Consider the following 17653-nt stretch of genomic DNA (forward strand, 5'->3'; position numbering starts at 1 on the left):
AGCACACCAGGAGAAGGATTATTAGGATATAAAGAACACAGCTCGGCCACAAGGAAGCGATAAATGATAAATGAGTTTTCTAGGCAAAAACATCACCATCAGACCCCACAACCGCCCTGATGGGAACTTATTTGGTGCAACAGGCCCTCGGAGCATTAGAGTGCACTTCATCTAAAGGTAGTCAGGTCTAGCTGATCTAGTCCCATTCTGATTGCATATAAACGGAGGGCGGGGGGGGGGGGTGGTCACTAGCACTGAATGGAGACTAAATGTATAAACGTAGTAACGGCTCATATGGGCCAGTCAAATTAATACTTCAGATTTGTTTCATATCTCTACACAAGAGTCCCCCTCCCTCTGTTCTCACCTGCCACCGTAGTGCTGAGGGGCAGGGCCGCGTCAGCTGCGTGGTACGGGTGGACAGCGATCTGAGTCATGGACGGTACAGGAACCCCTGGGAACGTGACTGCAGTTGCTGCCATGGGGGGGTGAGGACCAGAGGCCACAGAGAACGGGTACGGCGCTCCGATAAAGGCGGAGTGCATTCCCTGGGAGAGCAAGGATGCCACACCCACCCACACACAACAAAAATCCAGAAATCAGATCAAGTTATTTGACTCTAAACCGTGGTCACAAACACCAAGAGTTTGCAAGAGATCTTGAGAGCATGTGGACAGATTTCTCTCTCTATACCATCAGCTAACAATGTGGCCCCAATACATAAACTACGTATCTACAAAAATCTCACACACAGGTGCATCCGTGTTGCTTCAGAAAGGGTTGACATTCAAATCCAGGAGCAAATAAGAATGGCTGTTCAGGTCCAGGAGGAGCTAGCCATGGGCTCTTACTTGCGGATAGGTGGATCCAGACACGGGGAAGACAGCGGGGCGTGGGACGTGCTGGATCTGGTGGCCCAGGTACTGGGGGGTGCACACACTGGGTAGATGAGCCTGGATGGTGGTGTAGGGGTGCAGGCCCTGAGGGTGGGCCACTGCCGTGCCGGGCAGCGCGTGCGACTGGTAGATGCTGGAGCCCACCGAGATGACGGGCACTACAGCGGCTGCTGTCACCGCTGCCGTCACGGTGGCCACACCGGCCGCGTCCATGCCGGCGCCGTCCAGCACGCCGCAGCCGGTCTCCGGGGGTCTGCGTCCCGGCCCACCGTTGGCCCCGCAGCGGCTGGGGGCCTCGCGCTGACCCGCCGAGCCTCCGCCCACGGTCTGCTCGTACAGCCAGTACCACTGGTGGGCCACCTCAAAGAGCACCTCGGGGTACACGCCCCCTCCCTTGGCCGCCTCCTCTACCGCCATACACGCCTTCTCCAGCATCACGTTGTCCTGGAAGAGAGGGAAGGTTGTGCATCACGTGTTTGCTTTTGGTTGCTACGGCAGCGGGGGAGGGATGCCAGTGGATGCCCTACCTGCTCCTTGCACTGCACCAGCGCCCTCTGGATCTCGTTGGGGTTCAGGGCGTGGGCATGGGGGAGGCAGCTGAGCGCCAGCTCCGCCGCAGCGCGCACCATGTTGGGGTCCCGCGCCCGGGACGCCCGGTCTGCCAACGATGCCACCTCCGGAGGGGTGAGGTGCCCATCCCAGCACTCTACAAGAATGTTGAGGGCAGCGCTGCCAATCTCCATAGCTTGGCCTGCGAGAGAGAGAGAGAGAGAGAGAATCATAAAAGACTTTGCAGAGCTGACGAAGGACCATATCTCTTCCGAAATGTTCTGGTTCCCTGGAAACCCTTCACTACAATTTGACACTCTTACTATAGTACACTGCAGTTACTCATTGGGAATCTTTATATATATATATATATATATAAATAAAAAACAAAAAACAATTCACCTGTGATCCAGGAAACATGGGAGGAGTACGTCCTGGACAGCCAGTTGGGAGACACAAAGTTGTGCAGGCCCAAGGCGTATAGGCCTATCTCGAAGGCACACAGGTGCAGATTGCGGTGGGGCCCCTGGTGGCCCCCACTGGCAGAAGGCTGAGTGAAGATGGAGGTGGAGCTGTTCCCGCCTGCCTTCACCAGCACCGTCTTGGCCAGCTCAAAGTAGAAGTGGGCGGCCGCCTCGGACGGCTGGTTGGGCACGTGGGGCGCGTGACACTCGGGGCGCCGACCTTTATACCTGCATTATAAATTAATTATAAATGAATTAATTACTGTTTCCAGGAGCTGTTTGTGTGTGCACTCTGCTCTCCAACCTGATGAAAATCTCCACGAGTTCTCAGATCCAGAATTATGCACATGTAGAGAGCATTAGTGTCCATGTTCCCATGACAACAAGCAGCACTCGAGTCTGGTCTGAGCGAGACAAGCAGTTGTACGCTACCTGAGTTTTCTGTTGGCACACTTGTTCTTTTAAGAGGTTAATTACTTAAACCCATGGCAGAATAAGGAACACACTTCACATGTGGCCTGCTTATTAAAGAAAGGGCAAGACGTTATGTCCTGCGATACAGCTTCTATCGTTCATGTAAACCCACTTTCAAACTATTTTTAGATCTTTTTTTGAAGTTTGAAGCATAAAGTTTGGCTCCAACTCTGAAGACCAGTATTCGCATCATAATGTCTAATCTCAAATGCACAGAACAACCTCAACGTTTCCGATTAGTCCTGGAATCAGACAGCGGCCTTTACATGCTTATTATTCTTCTACTTAACACCTTATTTACAGGATGATCCACCTTGTTCTGTCGGATAGAGAAGGGGACTCGGAACGGCCTAAACTGGAGTAGTCTATTCCGACTGAGGTGTAATGGATTATCAAGACGCGTGTCACTGTGTCCAGCGTCCTTAAGTACCAACAGCAATCATAAAAGGGCAAGTCACCTACACCCAAGCAAAGCACGTTTCAAGCCAAAGATCAACCAGACAATATTCTGAAGATTAATCCAACTTTTAAAATAAATCTTTAACTCATGTTGGATGAGTCGGCCACCACCAACACGTGACCTCTGCCTTACCTGCTGGTGTCGGTGCTCTTGGCTCTGGCTCCACCCCCTGCCCTGCGTGACCCGCTGGATGACGAGGAGCCCAGTGAATCGGAGGACGAGCTGCTGATGCTGTCGCTGTCTTGACCCCTCCCCCAGGAAGCAGCCGCCCAACCACCTCGCAGAGGGCGTCGGCTGAGCGTGGGGGAGCTGTCCGAGGTCGTCTCGGGGGCGCTGCTGTCGATGCTCGCCATGCCTGAGGGGACGCAAGCCAGAGGGCTGCACTCAGACAAGTGTATGCTTTGTGAGACACGCCACCAACACGCCAGCAAGTGGGCTGGCAATGCAGGCTGCGAACAAGCTACTATTCTACTGTTTATTCCATTTATCTATCCTTTCTAAAGGAGCAAAAAAGCCGTTTGTTTCGAAAGCTGGCTGGTTACATTGAGGAAGCCGCGTTTGCCCCTCGCGACGGAGTCGGGGTAGAAGCCACGGGGCAACAGCGGCCCACTTACCTGTATGCTTCTTCTTTTGCCGCACAGGTGAGCCCCAGCAGCGGGTTCCGTAGGCCCCGCGCCCGCCTAGCGCCAGGCGGCTGGGCACCGTGCCCTCGGTCTTAAAGGGCGCCGCCTCATCCTGTCCCCTCTGCTGCTCACACGAGGAGGACTGAGCCCCATCTGCCACACACACACACACACAGGTCAGAGGCAGCGGCCTGAGGCCGAGTCGTTCTCTGAGGTTCAGACACACTCCCTGCAGCTCCGCGGCCTACCTTGTTCGCGGCTCTCGCCCGCAGCCTCTCCCGCCGCCACACTCTGAACCCCGTTACCCGCCATCCCGCCCTGCTGCCCCCCCGCCCCACCGCTGGCCGCGCCCTGCGCGGAGGCCGAGCCCCCACTCGCTGCCGGCGCCGCGTGTTTGGACGCGCCCCCCGCAGCGTGCTTGGACGGGCTCTTCTGGCTGCCGGCGGCCGGCTTGCTGGAGTAGAAGGAGCTCAGGGTTTGGGGCTTGTGAGTCTGACTCTCCCGGTCCAGGAGCTTGTCCAAAATCTGTTAACATTAAAAAACACAAATGTGAGAGGCCCGCTGCAAAGCATCGTGGGTCACCAAGTGTGAACACAGTAGCTATTTGAAAAACACTACTACATTAAATTAAAGGCTGCAAAGAATTCGATTATTTTTTCAACTTTTTTGGTACAGTTGTGTGTTGACGATACTCCACTTCTTTTTAAAGCAGGTAATAAAAATAAATAAATAAATGTAAAAAATCATGCCGAGACATTTAAAAAGGGTCTGAGATATTTGTCTAACTGCAGCTTTTTTTGTGGCATTCCAGCACAGCACGGCCATTTTGAAGCAGGTCCCTGCCAGTCACTCTGAACCTGGTCCAAAAAAAATGCTCAGATCACCACCGGTGCAGAAGTACCGCCAGAGCCAAGTGCAACAGTGGCGGCCAGCTGAGAAACGTCCCCAAGACTGCAGCCTACAGTGCAGTTTTCAGGGGTCACGGCGGCGAGGACCCTTGCCTTTTTCAGCTTGCTCTGGTCATCCTTGTAGGTAATCATCAGGGCCAGGGCGAGGTCTCCCTTCTCCCTCCTAGTGCCCTCACACAGCAGAGGGTGCTCTGCCTCACTAACCGTCGTCTTCATTCCTGAGAGAGAGAGAGAGAGAGAGAGAGAGAGAGAGAGAGAGAGAGACACGGACGCGAGCATCAGACAGACCCTCCTTAGTCCAGTGTGGGCAGATCGCACACAGGACTTACCTAGTGCTGCCACCGCGGCCTCGAAGCCCAGCTCCTCGTCACCGGGCATCTCGTTGTTACGGTTACGGCTGGGTGGGCGAGAGCCCGTGGGAGAGACCACTATTGCATGGGAAAAAGTCCACAGATACCGGTTTACTGGACGATAATGTACATCTAACTTACAGATCTAATAGTGGCATATTTAAACTTGTTTAAATAAAAAACTGAAATGAATGATCTTTTGAGATTTAAGCGCTTGAAAGGCAGTTACGGTTTACGTATTGAAACGGCAGCAAGACTAAATTGAACAAAAAGCTACAACAAAAGCTACGGCACTGAGAGGTGGACTGGGATGATGGCCCAGCGCCCTGGCAGCCCTCACCACTAACGCACGACTCACCAGGGGTGCAGAGAACATCGAATATGAAGCTAGCCAACATGAGGGGCAGGACGGGCCGATAGTCGCAGAAGTTGCCGTCCCTCAGCTGCTCCGCCCTGTCCCTGATGGCAGCCATCTCCACCACCCCCAGAGGGATCTTCTTCAGCAGAGCCACCACCTCGGACTCCTGGTAGGCCAGCTTCACCTGAAAGCCCAGAGCCGCGCTTTGAGACCACTGCACCGAAACGGCCGTCTGCACGCTCGGCTGCCCGAGCATCTACACGCAGGCTGTGGTACTGAGGTGATGCTACTTTACCTGTGTAGGACCTTCTGGAAAAACAAATGTTTACAAAGTACTTTATAAAGAATACCACTAGAAAAGAGAGAAAGCGAGGGGGAAAATAAATAAATAAAAAGACATCAAAAAAAGTAATATTAAACAAGAATCCCTGGGGTCCCAGGGGTTGAGAGCCACTTCACTGAACAGATTTTTAGGGATAACCAGTAAAACGCAGTGTGATCGTGATACAACTTCATGATGTAGTTTGAACACGTTTAAATGACTAGAAGACAGAATAAGGAAAAAGCCCAACTCAAGAGAAGCGTACAAGATAACCGGTGAAGGGACTTGAGGCCTAGCGGAATGTGGGATGATGGCAGTATTCTGAACTCACTGAACGCTGGACCAGGTGAGGAAGCGTTACGGTAACCCAGTCCAGGTCACACAATCACGAGGCTCACACATTCAGCAACGCAGGGGACATCACTGACAGACAATACTGAGGGGTCACTGACGAAGAGGACAGTCGGGTGCCGGGGGTCAACCCGCAGTCGTTACGGGTGTGGCTCTTAACACTGAGATCATAGTCTGAGATGACTGATGACTTTCAGAGACAAGAATACTACATATTACACTCCATCTCATTTCTGTTGCGTTACCAAAATGAGAGACATCCACAAGTTAACATCTATCAAAGAGCAAGCTATGAACATCTCTTAAAAGCAGGCAGCTTTTAACCACAGATACAGACACAAACAAAGGGGTCCACGCATGTCAGTGGCAAACTATCCCGGAAGCATATAATCAATAGATTACAATAAATAAATAGGTTGATCATTAAAATCTTGACTCGAGTCTTCTGACCACTGCTGGGAGACATGAAGCATTCAGGACCACATACGCAGGACTGGTATACTGCCAGCCAAGTGACAACAGACATATCTGAGAGAACCAAGATGAGCTAGTTCCCCGTCCGTTCTCCGATCGTTACCAACCCCAACGAGTATCCTTTCAGCACTGTCAGCTATGCGAATGCCCAGGGTCAGTATGGCCACCTAGGCTCGTTACCACGGGGGGTTAGCGGCGCGTCGTGTACCTCCAGAGCCTTGGTGGAGGCAGGTGGCCTCTGGAGCTCCAGGGAGAACATGCCCGTCCTGAAGGCCAAGTTATGGAACTCCAGTCTCTCACTGAGGACCGTGAGCAGGAAGGCGGCCTTGGAAAGTGTGCTGGTGGCCACCTGGGTCTGTCTGCTGGTCGACACCTTGCTCTTCTTACCCTGACAGAGAGGAGAAGGTGACCAGCCATGCTTTAGTGGGACTGGTGTACATGTTTATGTATGGTTCAGCAAAGCCAGGGTGAGGGGACAGAAACAGAACCAGAACTTTCTGCACCATTCAGCTTACCGTTGCGATGTTAATTTACGTTTTACAGATGCGGTTCTGAAAATATAAATTTTTTTCTTGTTCTCGTTTACTTTATTAAATGATTACCAAGACTGATTTCAGGATACGAACAACAGGAGTGTGTGTGTACGCGCGCGAGAGAACGAGATACCTTCGTCTGCGGCTGCTCCACCTTGAGGTCGGGAGGGTTGGCCAGCAGATCCTTGGCCAGCTCCACCGCCAGGCGACAGGCTTCGTTGCTGTAGCCGTGAGCGTAGAGCGCCTCCGCACAGGCAAACAGCACCTGAACCCAGCAGAGAGTTTTTACACAAGCCGCACAGTTCGTTAGGCACCGGCCACCGAAGAGACGTGAGCTCGGGTGCGAGGCCAGCCCAGACTCCCTCTCACCTCCATGCGGCCCTCCTGCTCCAGGGGTTTGATCCCGGCGAAGATGTCCGGTTCCTCTTCGTGACTGCTGTCGGGGACCCCCCTCTCCCCCCCATCCTCGGAGGCGGCGCCGAGATAGTAGGCCTGATAATCGTCCTCGCCGACCGGATCCCCTCCTGCTGCTGGGTCCGGACCCTGGGGGCCCGGGGTCCCTGCCGCGCCGCTACCGTCGCCTTCCCTGCGGCCCCGGGGGGGCTTGGGCGCAGCGGGGACGGGAATGGCTGCGGACGCGGAGGGCCGTGCGTCCTCCGCGGGGTCTTCGTCCGCGTTTTCTTCCAGTTCCACCTCCACGTCTGCCTCCTTGTCCACGCCCGCCCCAGGGCTCTCGCTGGGGAAGCAGCGAGCCGAGTCGGGGGGGTGCGGGAGCGGGAGCCCTGCGTGCGTCCCGCGCTTGGCCTCCAGCGCGCGTTCCTTAGCCCCGGCCCCGTACTTGCGCGGCTCGCGGAGCAGCGGGCTGGGCGAGGGCAGCATCTCCGGCGGGGGGGGCAGGAAGTCGAACGTGTTGCTCGCCTCTGCCCCGAGGGCCAGGCTGGAGCCGTCGTCCAGGCTCAGCTCGGCCATGTCCGGCTCCAGGGAGCTGTCCTCGCTGCTGGTGCGCCGTTTGGCGGCGGGGTGCTTCCCTGCCGCACCCGGGCCTCCGCACGACCCCTTGCCGCTCTGTGCCAGCTTGGCCTTGCCGCCGGCGGAGGAGGAGGACCCGCTAGCTTTGTACGCACCCTTGGGGCCGTCGTCCAGGGACAGGGCCACGCCTCCGCCCAGCCGCAGCACCCCTGACGCGCTCACCCCCGACACGCCCTTCCTCTTGCTCACAATGGTCTCCTTGGGCCGCACAGCCACCTCTTGCTGTGGCTGATGGGAGGTGCTGCGCGGTTTGTGCTCAGGTGCGCCCACGTCAGGGCCCCCGCTCCGCGCCCCGCCGCCCCCACACTCGGCGGCCTCCCCGCTCAGCCCTGCCTTGGCACCCCTCTGCTGCTGCACTGCCCTGGCCCAACAGAAGGAGGCGCTCTTCTTGTCTGTGCTGCAGTATGTAATGCCGGGCAGGGGGTAAGCCACCTCCCAGTTGAAGTAGCAGGACTCGACTGCTGGCTTGAAGCCCTGGAACAGCTTGTCCAGGGACTTGCGGTGCTGCCCACGCTTCACAATCTCGATAACCTTCAGGTGCCACTGCTTGAGTTGGGCGGCAAGCTCCAGACGCCTAGGGAGGAGAGGACACGCAGACGCGCATGTATCCACATGCGGGCACAAACAAGCAGACACACATTATGACTGATTTATAGTTAATATTGTTTGACATTTTCCACTTCAACTGCAGGGTATTTTGGCAAAAATCAGTGCAAACATGATTCTTCCCAGAGTGCTCACGGGGCATTTAAATGCACCTGAGTGCTGTCGGACCCCTGAGGAGGGTTAGGATGTGGGACCTCTAACTAGTCAAAACACAGATGATTTAGCACATACCTAATTAGAACTCACACTCGCTGTTGCTTTTCTTCCAACATAAACCCTTTTGTGCGTCTACAGGCCCCGTCAGCGTGAGAGCTTAAGAGGTTATTTTTGGACATTTCATTTTTAGCCGTCTCGCATATCCTCAATCATCATAATTTACCACAAATCGGAGGCAGTTATGTTCCTCCCAACAGCAGGCAGCGAAACACTACAAAGCGTCCATGTGACCGCACATAGGAGCCCAATTTTACAGGTGTCGATCGTTTGGGTGGTGGGGGTGGGTGGGTTGCTATGGTCAGAGACACACACACACACACACACACACACACACACACACACACACACACCCTCACCGTTGTGGGCTCACGGTGGGATCGAGCACAGCCAACCTCCACAGCACCACCATCTCGTCGCACATGCTGGCACAGGCGTGCGCCGCCACCTCCGTCTGCCCGTTGCTGCGGCCCGTGTGCCCGCTGGCGCTGCTGTGAGACGCCGACGTCCGCACGCTGTACCACCAACCGATGATCTGGACGAGAAGGAGGGGGAAGAGGGGTTTGAGCCGTGCTCAAGAAGACTTTTGGAGGTGGTGTCAGTTAAAATGCCACGCTGACCTATTTCTAAAGGGCAGCTCTGTGTTGCGCGGAAAGCCTGATGTTTTGAGCGCGCGGACACCGCTTAACCTGAGCCGTCGCTCGTCACGAACGCGCGACCTCGACTGTCCGTCCACACCTGGTACCGATACGCACGCCAACTCTGCCCTCGGCAGACAGCTTTGGAAAAACCTCGCGAGGACCGTGCCGTGCTGGACCGCTGGAAACTGTGCTTGTCAGAAATGACGACCACCGATACTACAGTACTAACGCTCAGATCACCCACAGGACGCGTCGCTATAAATATCGAGGCAAGCACCCGTGAGCGCCAGTGCTAGACATGACTGCTAAAGCATCCCGTGCTGAGACTTGGTCCGTACTTGCTCATAGGTGAGGCACTGTTCAGTCAGGATCTCCAGCAGCGGGGCCGCATTACTGTCTCTCCTCTTGAACATCTCCCTGACGATGGAAAGCAGGTTCCAGATGCCCTCGGGCTCGCGGCCCCTCAGGGGTCTCAGCAGGCAGGCCCACTCCGCTGCGGCTGGGGGCTCCGTGGATGACAGGTACATGGAATTCACGTCACTGCACAGACGCACGCAGGTGTGTGTGCTTGTCATTCACAAGCACTAATGAATACACACACACACACACACACACACACACACACACACACACACACACACACACACACACACTCACACACTCACACACTCACACACTCACACACTCACACAATAGTAGCTGAGGCACTTGAGGATAAACCTGAAGGTTCATTTTGGAATTGGGGCCCATACTGGGTGAAATGGTAAAGTTCTTCATGCACCATCACAAGACCAACAACAGTTTTATGCCTGGCACGGCGTGACCGCCCACACCTGAACACAACAGGCGAAGGCCCGCAGAACTTGTGCAGCGTCTTCTTAATGTTGTCACTGAGGGTGGACTCGTCCAGGTACCATGTGCTCTGGTCGGAGGCCGAGGGCCCAGCTGTGGGGTCTGGAAAAGAGAGGCAGGGAGTCAGCGCGGAGCCAGGCCCCAGAGGGAGAAGCCCATCTTCTCACCACGTCGGGTTGCAACGCATGCGTACGTGTGAAAAGGAACGTTTGTTACCGCACACCCGTGATGTGTTCTAGCTCGTGAAAATAGGAATCTGTTTTGTGCAACAGCTGCAGTAGATGTTGGTGGAAGTGACATGGCAAGTATACACAAGAAGCTCCTTTTCTACAGGAATTACACAACCTAGAGTGCTTGGATGAGGTCGAGATGGAGAGATCACACAGACACACACACACACACACACACACAGACACACACAGACACACACAGACACACGTGTCTTCTGTACACCTGCACGTGTGCAACCATGCGTGTGTGTATTAAAGCCATAAATTAGGAATCACTAGAATTGCCAGGGCTTGGGAGCATGACCAGTGCCCCAGTTAGGGCACAAACGTGGGTCTGCCATTCTCTGCGTCAGGCAGCTGCTGACCGGGGCACTGGCCAGTTCTCCTTACATGCCAAGTGACGTAGTGAGAGCAGAAGTGCCGTCCGTACCTGGAGCTCCACAGACTGTGTTAATAGCCGTGGACTGAGAGGACAGGAGCTCATCCAAGAGGCGCTGGGCTGTGGGCAAGATCTGGCGCACACACACACACCCACCAGTGTATTAGAAAGGCATTCGTGTTGTGGTTGCACAAAAGCCACTGGGCTGACGGGTCCCCCCTCACCTGCTGCGGAAGCTCACTGATGAGGTACTGTGCAAACTTCTGCAATTGGTCCCTCTGGAGGCGGGACAGCGACTCCGATACCGGGGCCCGCAGACACACAGCGGACGCCTATGTGGACATGATCACACGCGCAGGGAGATTAATTAACAATTCATATCCAGCATGGTTGAAACAGTACAGCTTCCCCAAGAAAGTTAAAATGTCACGGAACATGTATGTATTCAACAAAAGTGACCTTGCGTGAGAGAGGGGCACTTATCATTAACATCATTATTTAAAAAAAATAAATTATTGTTGTTTTTCCGCTCCAAAAAGCTTTTCCACCTGGCTAATAATTCTCTTGATGAACTTCAGATATGGATCATCTTCCCTACCATTAAGACTCCATGAATGATTAAGGTAGCAGAATCGGAGGCTCTTTAGTGGCCTGGAGGTCTTCGCCCTTTGTCCCCTGTGGCTGTAGCCACCCACGTGACGGGCAGCTAGGCGTTAATGTGTCGCCCTTCGCAACATCTGAGGCAACCTCTGAACACCACCGCTGCTGCTAGGATTTCTGAGCCAAGCTGTGTAATGCAAAAGTAGCAGCCTTGTGAAACGTGCAGTCCGTTTAGACAAGTGCACGCCAACTACATGAGAAAACAGTATTTATACACCATTTTATCCGAATTGGGAAGTGCAGGATATTAGAAAATCTGCTTCATTTATGTTACATTACGCTCAGTCGTCACCTTTACACAGAAGATGTCTCATATTAGCCAAATGCATGGAAGCAAAGGGTTAAGTGCTTGGGGCTACGGTCAACGTGACAAGCACCTCACTCTCAGCATTCAGGCATAAATGACTTGCCCCAAGAGCACGGAGTACTAAACTAGGACCCATTTGTTTCCCATATTTACAATTACAGATGACGCACAGTGTGGGGAAACCACACACACAAAATTTACTTTTTATAGTTATTGTGTGTGCCAGGTCTCCATGTAGGAGCAATGTAAAGCAATTAGAGCTCTTTATAACAATAAACCTGTGCAAAGTTACACTTGCAGATATTACAGTGGGCTACATTCTCATAATGCCTGAACTAACAGCACATCAGATGCAATCCCTGTACTTGTTTTATAGATAATTTACTAATGCATTCATAAATAATATTCATAAATAGGATTAATAACTCATCTTCAAGCTGTGCATGCGCTATAAATGTTGCATGCCGTTTCTGAGCATGCACCTTAATTTTCCATCATGTATTTTTTCTTTCACTAAATACTGTCTGTGATCGAGGGTGAAACCTACGACGCCTGGCCATCCTCCTCCAGGTTCACTCTTCACCACAAACACAAACCGTAGTCATTTGCGAGGACACCATGTCAGATGAGGCCCAGGCACCACACGCACGACAGGGCTTCAATTTTTAGTTTTTTTGCTTTTGTGTACAGCGCGGTCATTACAGAAGGTACAGAATGACAGTGTGTGTCAGTCACGTGGGAGGGGAGTCAGAGTTTCTGTGGGATTTTACTTAGGTACAAAAGGAAAGCAGAAGTGGAGTGCTCAGGTTCATAACTGATGCCCAAAGGAGTGTTCAATTAACAGTGAACTTTAAAGTCAGGAAAGCATGCAACAGTAAGTGCCCTCTACACACACACACACACACACACAGTTGTACACATACAAGCAGAACCATAATAACTAGTGACAAGCATATCACAAGATGTGAAAAACCACAGAACGCCCACTCAGCTGTTTTACATGTAACCGATACACGTACACTCTCTTGCGCACGCACACCCTCCTCAACCACTCGTTCCTCCTTAAGAAGGTCAGTAGGAGTTGTCTGAAATGCTTTGCCTCACCATAGCACTGGTGCTCAGGACGTACGTGAGAACATTTCTAAATCCAGACCAGGCTCTTTACACATGGAACCGCAGGGTTGTGCTTTGGCCACAGCGCCACATGGAGCTCAAAGCGGGTCACTGCAGTGAGAGATTCGTTTACACCTCACGCACCGATTCAGTCCAGTTTAACACCACTCTGTGCGTGTCAACACATCGAGCCAACAAGAAACCGGCATCTTGACAGCTGTGCGCCTTGCCCAGAAGAGACCCAAGGAAGGCAGAGAGGCAGATGAAATGGCAACCCAGTCTTTAGTCTTCATCCAAAACACACACACTCAGACATGCACCGTCACAGAAAAACAGTGATGCTCTTTAGAGGTGGGAGTGTCTTCTGAAGACAATGCCTAGTCATAGATAGATAGATAGATAGATAGATAGATAGATAGATAGATAGATAGATAGATAGATAGATAGATAAACATAAAACACTTTTACAGTTCAAGCATATCATGGTTGAAGTGGAGGCATTTTCAACACTAGAGGGCAATTATATAAAGAATGTCGTGCATCTGCTGTTAACACACAGAGCATGCGAGTCTGAGAAAGTTTACTCAAAGTGAGCTCATTACAATTCCCCTCGCTGAAATATGCAGAAGAGAGCAAGCCCACACAAACACGCAAATGCTGGAGGCCACCCACGTCCTGGGCATATCAGGACGGAGCAGAACACTGCCCCCACCCTCTCCACTCCGCCACACCCACACCAGCGCCACACAGATAGAGCCGCGTCCAGCGCGTATCGCAGTGGTACACAACGTCATCGAAAAGACGGCACCTTTACGTGTGAGAAGTGCACAGAATTCAGCAGGTAATGGAGATTTCACAGTTCACACATCCCCTGTCTGGACAAAAACAGCTGACCAAACAGGCCGATGGCTTGTGCTTTTTAGTCTGTTGTAACAACACTGTCCTGCAGTGCACCTGGTAGAGCAGGAAAAGCAAGGTGTTAGCAACACCAAAGTCACAGCTCACCAGGGAGCACACGTGCTGTCGATCCGATACATATGTAAGAATGCTGTAAATGTAACTAAATCAGGATATGAACTTTAGGGACTGATCCTTGATTTGAAGCTTTTCCATGCCATTAGTGGCACCTTCATGGGCCAATCAGCAAAAGAGGAAAAAGAGTCAAATCTGAGCAAGAGGTGGGGCAGTGTAATGACACAGGGTCAAAAGGTCAATGAGTGCAGGTGTGGTCCCACGTTTAAGACTGGGGGGCTTATGTAGACAGCTGCACCAGTGAACGCTCCAATTTGTGCAATGCAAAGTGCACGAGCGTGGGAAGGGTCAGGTGGTGCGCAACGAAAAGGGACGTCCCTGTAACTGAGGCCGTGGTAGGTGAGCTGCTGGCGTCACTCATCAAGATTTAAGATATGGAAAAAAAAACGTCCCACACCAGATCATTTTCAGAGCCAGTATAACGTCACTCAGAACAGACGGCATGAAAGGCGATGCTGCCTCCTGTTCTGATAAGGGAACTGGTCAAAAAAGAATTTAAAAAATGTTTCTTTTTTTTTTGTTTTTATTTATTTGTTTGTTTGTTTGTTTGTTTGTTTGTTTATTTAAATGATGACTCCGAAGGCACAGCAGTTGCAACAGGTCATGGACCAAAGGGTTTATGACCATATGACAGAAAACAGAGAATTATTATGGCATCCATTATGATTCATCCAAACAAAAATTAATTGGAGGTTTATGCACAATAATGGAACTGGTCTCCACCCACCCGTACCTGACGCATGTGCCGTGAGTAAAGGCGGAGTACGTACTTAAGCCTCCCGCTCTGAGGCATACCCAGAGCTACACGGACTAACACCACACAGTGGTGTGCACTTATCTTTTATTGCATGGTGGTTTTGAGTTTAACCACTAATGTCTAGTGACTGGTTCGTCCACGCCATACGTGCTTGGGGGGGGCGGAACACGTAACAGAACACAGAGGCGTGCTTCCAAGCATTGGGTCGCAGTAGCCCTGCGCCTCCCACACGAGCGCCTCCATCTCTGCTTTAGTGATGCATTTTGCCACTAACTTCAAAGCCCCGTTTCCATGTTTACGCACCGAGTGTAGCACAGCTGTTTAAAAACGCACGAGTCGAGGAATACGATTGGCAGTTAGACGGACAGTAATAAGACAAGACCCTCTCCATACACTCCTCATGGCCCAGCAGAACGGCAGCGCGGGGTTGCGGGACAGGGCCGTGTGACTAGGCGCCGTACAGCAGCACTGCACCAAAGACATGGCGCGCGGCTCCGAGAAAACAGGGTGGCCTGTCGATGAACTCCTGCATGTTTGGGTGTGACCCTGAACACGTAAAAAGCTAAATGCTTTCTTTAAAAGGCTGAATGACGGTAGCCATTTGAATCATTTATACCAGCCTCAGGCTGGGCTAACCTTGAGCACCAACCCACCCCTGCCACAAATTACACCTGGTCCTACCTCAATAAGGATCATCACGGGAACGTTCCTGCCCACGTGTGTGTACATGCACACGTCGTGGAGCCAGAGGAGGCAGTGTGTGAACCGTGTGTGCCTGTATCCAGAGGAGCAGAGGTAACGCCAAGAGGTAGTGTGTGGCGTGTATGGAGGGCGGGGACTCACGTTGTGGATGCGGAAGAGGCAGAGCGCCACCACGTGGGCGCACCACTTGGCCCCTGCTCCACACGTACAGCTGCAGGAGGTGATTCTGCAGCGGTCAAACATGACGGCCACGTTGTAGGCGCCCTTGGACTGGCCAGCCTGGGGGGACACCACGGTGGCGCTCAGATGGAAGCCTACGGGGAGGAGGAGGAGAGTGAGTCTACAACGCGATACGCTACAAGCAGCTCCTGGAGGAGGCGGACGACACATTAGCAACTGCAGCGTAAATCTCCATCTTCATAACGTTCAAATTAGGATTCTTTAGGAAATTATTCAATGCATTATGGATTCGCAAATGTCACCACAAATTTTGGTACAGTTCAGAATTATTTTAAAACAATTCATTAAAAAGAAAACATGGATGGAGTGATTATTGGAATGGCATATAATAAAAACCAATAAGCCAAGTTTTACACTCTGGATTTACTGTCTTTATATGTTTGAATATGAAATTCATTTTCCCCTCCTCCCCCACCCCCCCCAAAAAAACCCAAACAAATAATTGAATGAAACAATTGTATGTCATGTCAAAACTATCAGTCCTGATGAGAACGCTCAGCTGAAGGTTTCAAGTGAGTATGGAAGTGTACACGATGGTGTTTTTTTTCCCCCCCACTCCAATTCCTCGGATACACACTAGTGCAGGGTTGGGTGACCCCACCCGAGGGCACACCCAGCCTGTCGTGACGCCAGTCTCTGCTCTAATGGAGATGCGCACGTTACTTTTTACTTACAGAGAGTAACTTGAGCTGTAGACCTGATGAACGCATATTTTAAGGCAAGTCCTTCAACAAAAATCCGTCATACTTCAGCCATTCCAATTTTGTCAGTTATTTTAGGTTTGGGTTTTTTTTTTTGGTACAACCTTTTACATTAAAATGCTAAAATATAAGTGATTTAGTTAAATGCCTACATGAATGAAATAAAAGTCTAAAACACCCCCCGTCATGATGGCTCCCTGTGGTCCTACTCCAGTCAGGCAGACATGGGCCAACTCTGTGCTAGTGTCTCGGATCACTGACTTTGGTGGTGTGGTGCTGAAGTGAATAGTGGTGGTCAAACTATTCAGAGACTAAAGAGGAAATGAACTCTATTTTTACATGCAGGGTGACATGGAGATGGAGCGAGTGTGTGTAAGGTACTGTGTAAGGAAATAAGTGAGTTGGCAAAACGTTTTACCCCTGGAGAGGAGCAAGGCCTCCGCTGGCCAGCTCAGTGGAGGAGGGGGAGGGGGGGGTTCTGCCCAAAGCTGCCGCTCCACATTCAACAAGCCACCCTCACAGGGACAAGCATGCAACACCCCCCCCCCCCCCCCCCCCCCCCCCCCCCCCCCCCCCCCCCCCCCCCCCCCCCCCCGTCCGGTCACCAGCCCGCGCCGTCTACCTGTTCGCCAAAAAGGCCCCTTCTCTTCCTGACCCACTTCCTCCCTTTTACAGCCGCCAGTGGGACAGGAAGGTTCCAAAATGTCAGAACTAGTTTTGGTGAAAAAGAGAGAGAGACACACACACACACACACACAGACAGAGACAGACAGACACACACAGACAGAGACAGACAGACACACAGACAGAGACAGACACAGACAGACACAGACACAGACTCTCGTTTTGCCCGAGCCCATCCTGTCCCCCTGCAGACATCTGCGAGTAGCAGGGAAAAGCCCTTCCTCCGACAACAAGGCCTCATGTATGAAGCGGTACCTCTGTGGACCTCCAGTGTGTCACCATCACTGTAGTTTGCTATGATTGACAAAGTGCAGATGTGAGTGCGACTGAAGAGATGGGCGACTCTGCTCAGGTTTGCCACACTCGCTACTGGAGAGTTGGAGCTGAGCTGTGGAGATGCTTTCACACTGGTCAAGGAGCTAATAAAAGAGTTTCACAGGCCTCCTAACCAGTGCACCAACCAGTATGATAGAGCAGTACATTTTTAAAAGCCTGTTTGCTCCCCATATCTGCAAAACGTATTTTCTGCAGTAGGCTGATTTTAAAAAGAACTGCACTTTTATTTAGAGAAAGCAAAAAAGAAAAACAGTGAAAACAATGCAACTCTCCACTTGGTGTTCAAATTGGTGCTGGGGCTCTCAAGACTACCTAGAGATAGCGACCGACAGACAGACATCAGAGAGAGAGAGAGAGTGCGAGTGTGTGAGAACGTGATGTCGCGTGCAGGTCAGGCTCAAGCCCACAT

The 17653-nt window shown here is 52.1% G+C and overlaps 1 protein-coding gene across 3 annotated transcripts in view; it reads right to left on the bottom strand.

Moving 5' to 3' along the window:
• The window catches only part of zswim8 (zinc finger, SWIM-type containing 8), a 30834-nt gene that overhangs the window by 5033 nt on the left and 8148 nt on the right, over window positions 1-17653 (bottom strand). For 2 of the 3 annotated variants that reach the window (XM_035531336.1, XM_035531338.1), the window contains exons 4-22: window positions 15425-15597; window positions 10937-11044; window positions 10764-10845; window positions 10085-10205; window positions 9590-9791; window positions 8970-9145; window positions 7132-8365; window positions 6896-7027; window positions 6438-6617; window positions 5083-5266; window positions 4704-4802; window positions 4468-4592; window positions 3715-3991; window positions 3458-3619; window positions 2976-3198; window positions 1848-2137; window positions 1424-1647; window positions 852-1340; window positions 368-575 (exon numbers count right to left, since the gene is read on the bottom strand). In XM_035531336.1, the coding sequence (XP_035387229.1) occupies window positions 368-575; window positions 852-1340; window positions 1424-1647; window positions 1848-2137; window positions 2976-3198; window positions 3458-3619; window positions 3715-3991; window positions 4468-4592; window positions 4704-4802; window positions 5083-5266; window positions 6438-6617; window positions 6896-7027; window positions 7132-8365; window positions 8970-9145; window positions 9590-9791; window positions 10085-10205; window positions 10764-10845; window positions 10937-11044; window positions 15425-15597 (4689 nt within the window). The remainder of the gene's footprint in view (window positions 1-367; window positions 576-851; window positions 1341-1423; window positions 1648-1847; window positions 2138-2975; window positions 3199-3457; window positions 3620-3714; window positions 3992-4467; window positions 4593-4703; window positions 4803-5082; window positions 5267-6437; window positions 6618-6895; window positions 7028-7131; window positions 8366-8969; window positions 9146-9589; window positions 9792-10084; window positions 10206-10763; window positions 10846-10936; window positions 11045-15424; window positions 15598-17653) is intronic. The other variant, XM_035531337.1, reaches the window with a different exon arrangement.

This window comes from Electrophorus electricus, chromosome 11 (genome assembly GCF_013358815.1).
Source record: "Electrophorus electricus isolate fEleEle1 chromosome 11, fEleEle1.pri, whole genome shotgun sequence".
In the NCBI taxonomy this organism is placed as follows: Eukaryota; Metazoa; Chordata; class Actinopteri; order Gymnotiformes; family Gymnotidae; genus Electrophorus; species Electrophorus electricus.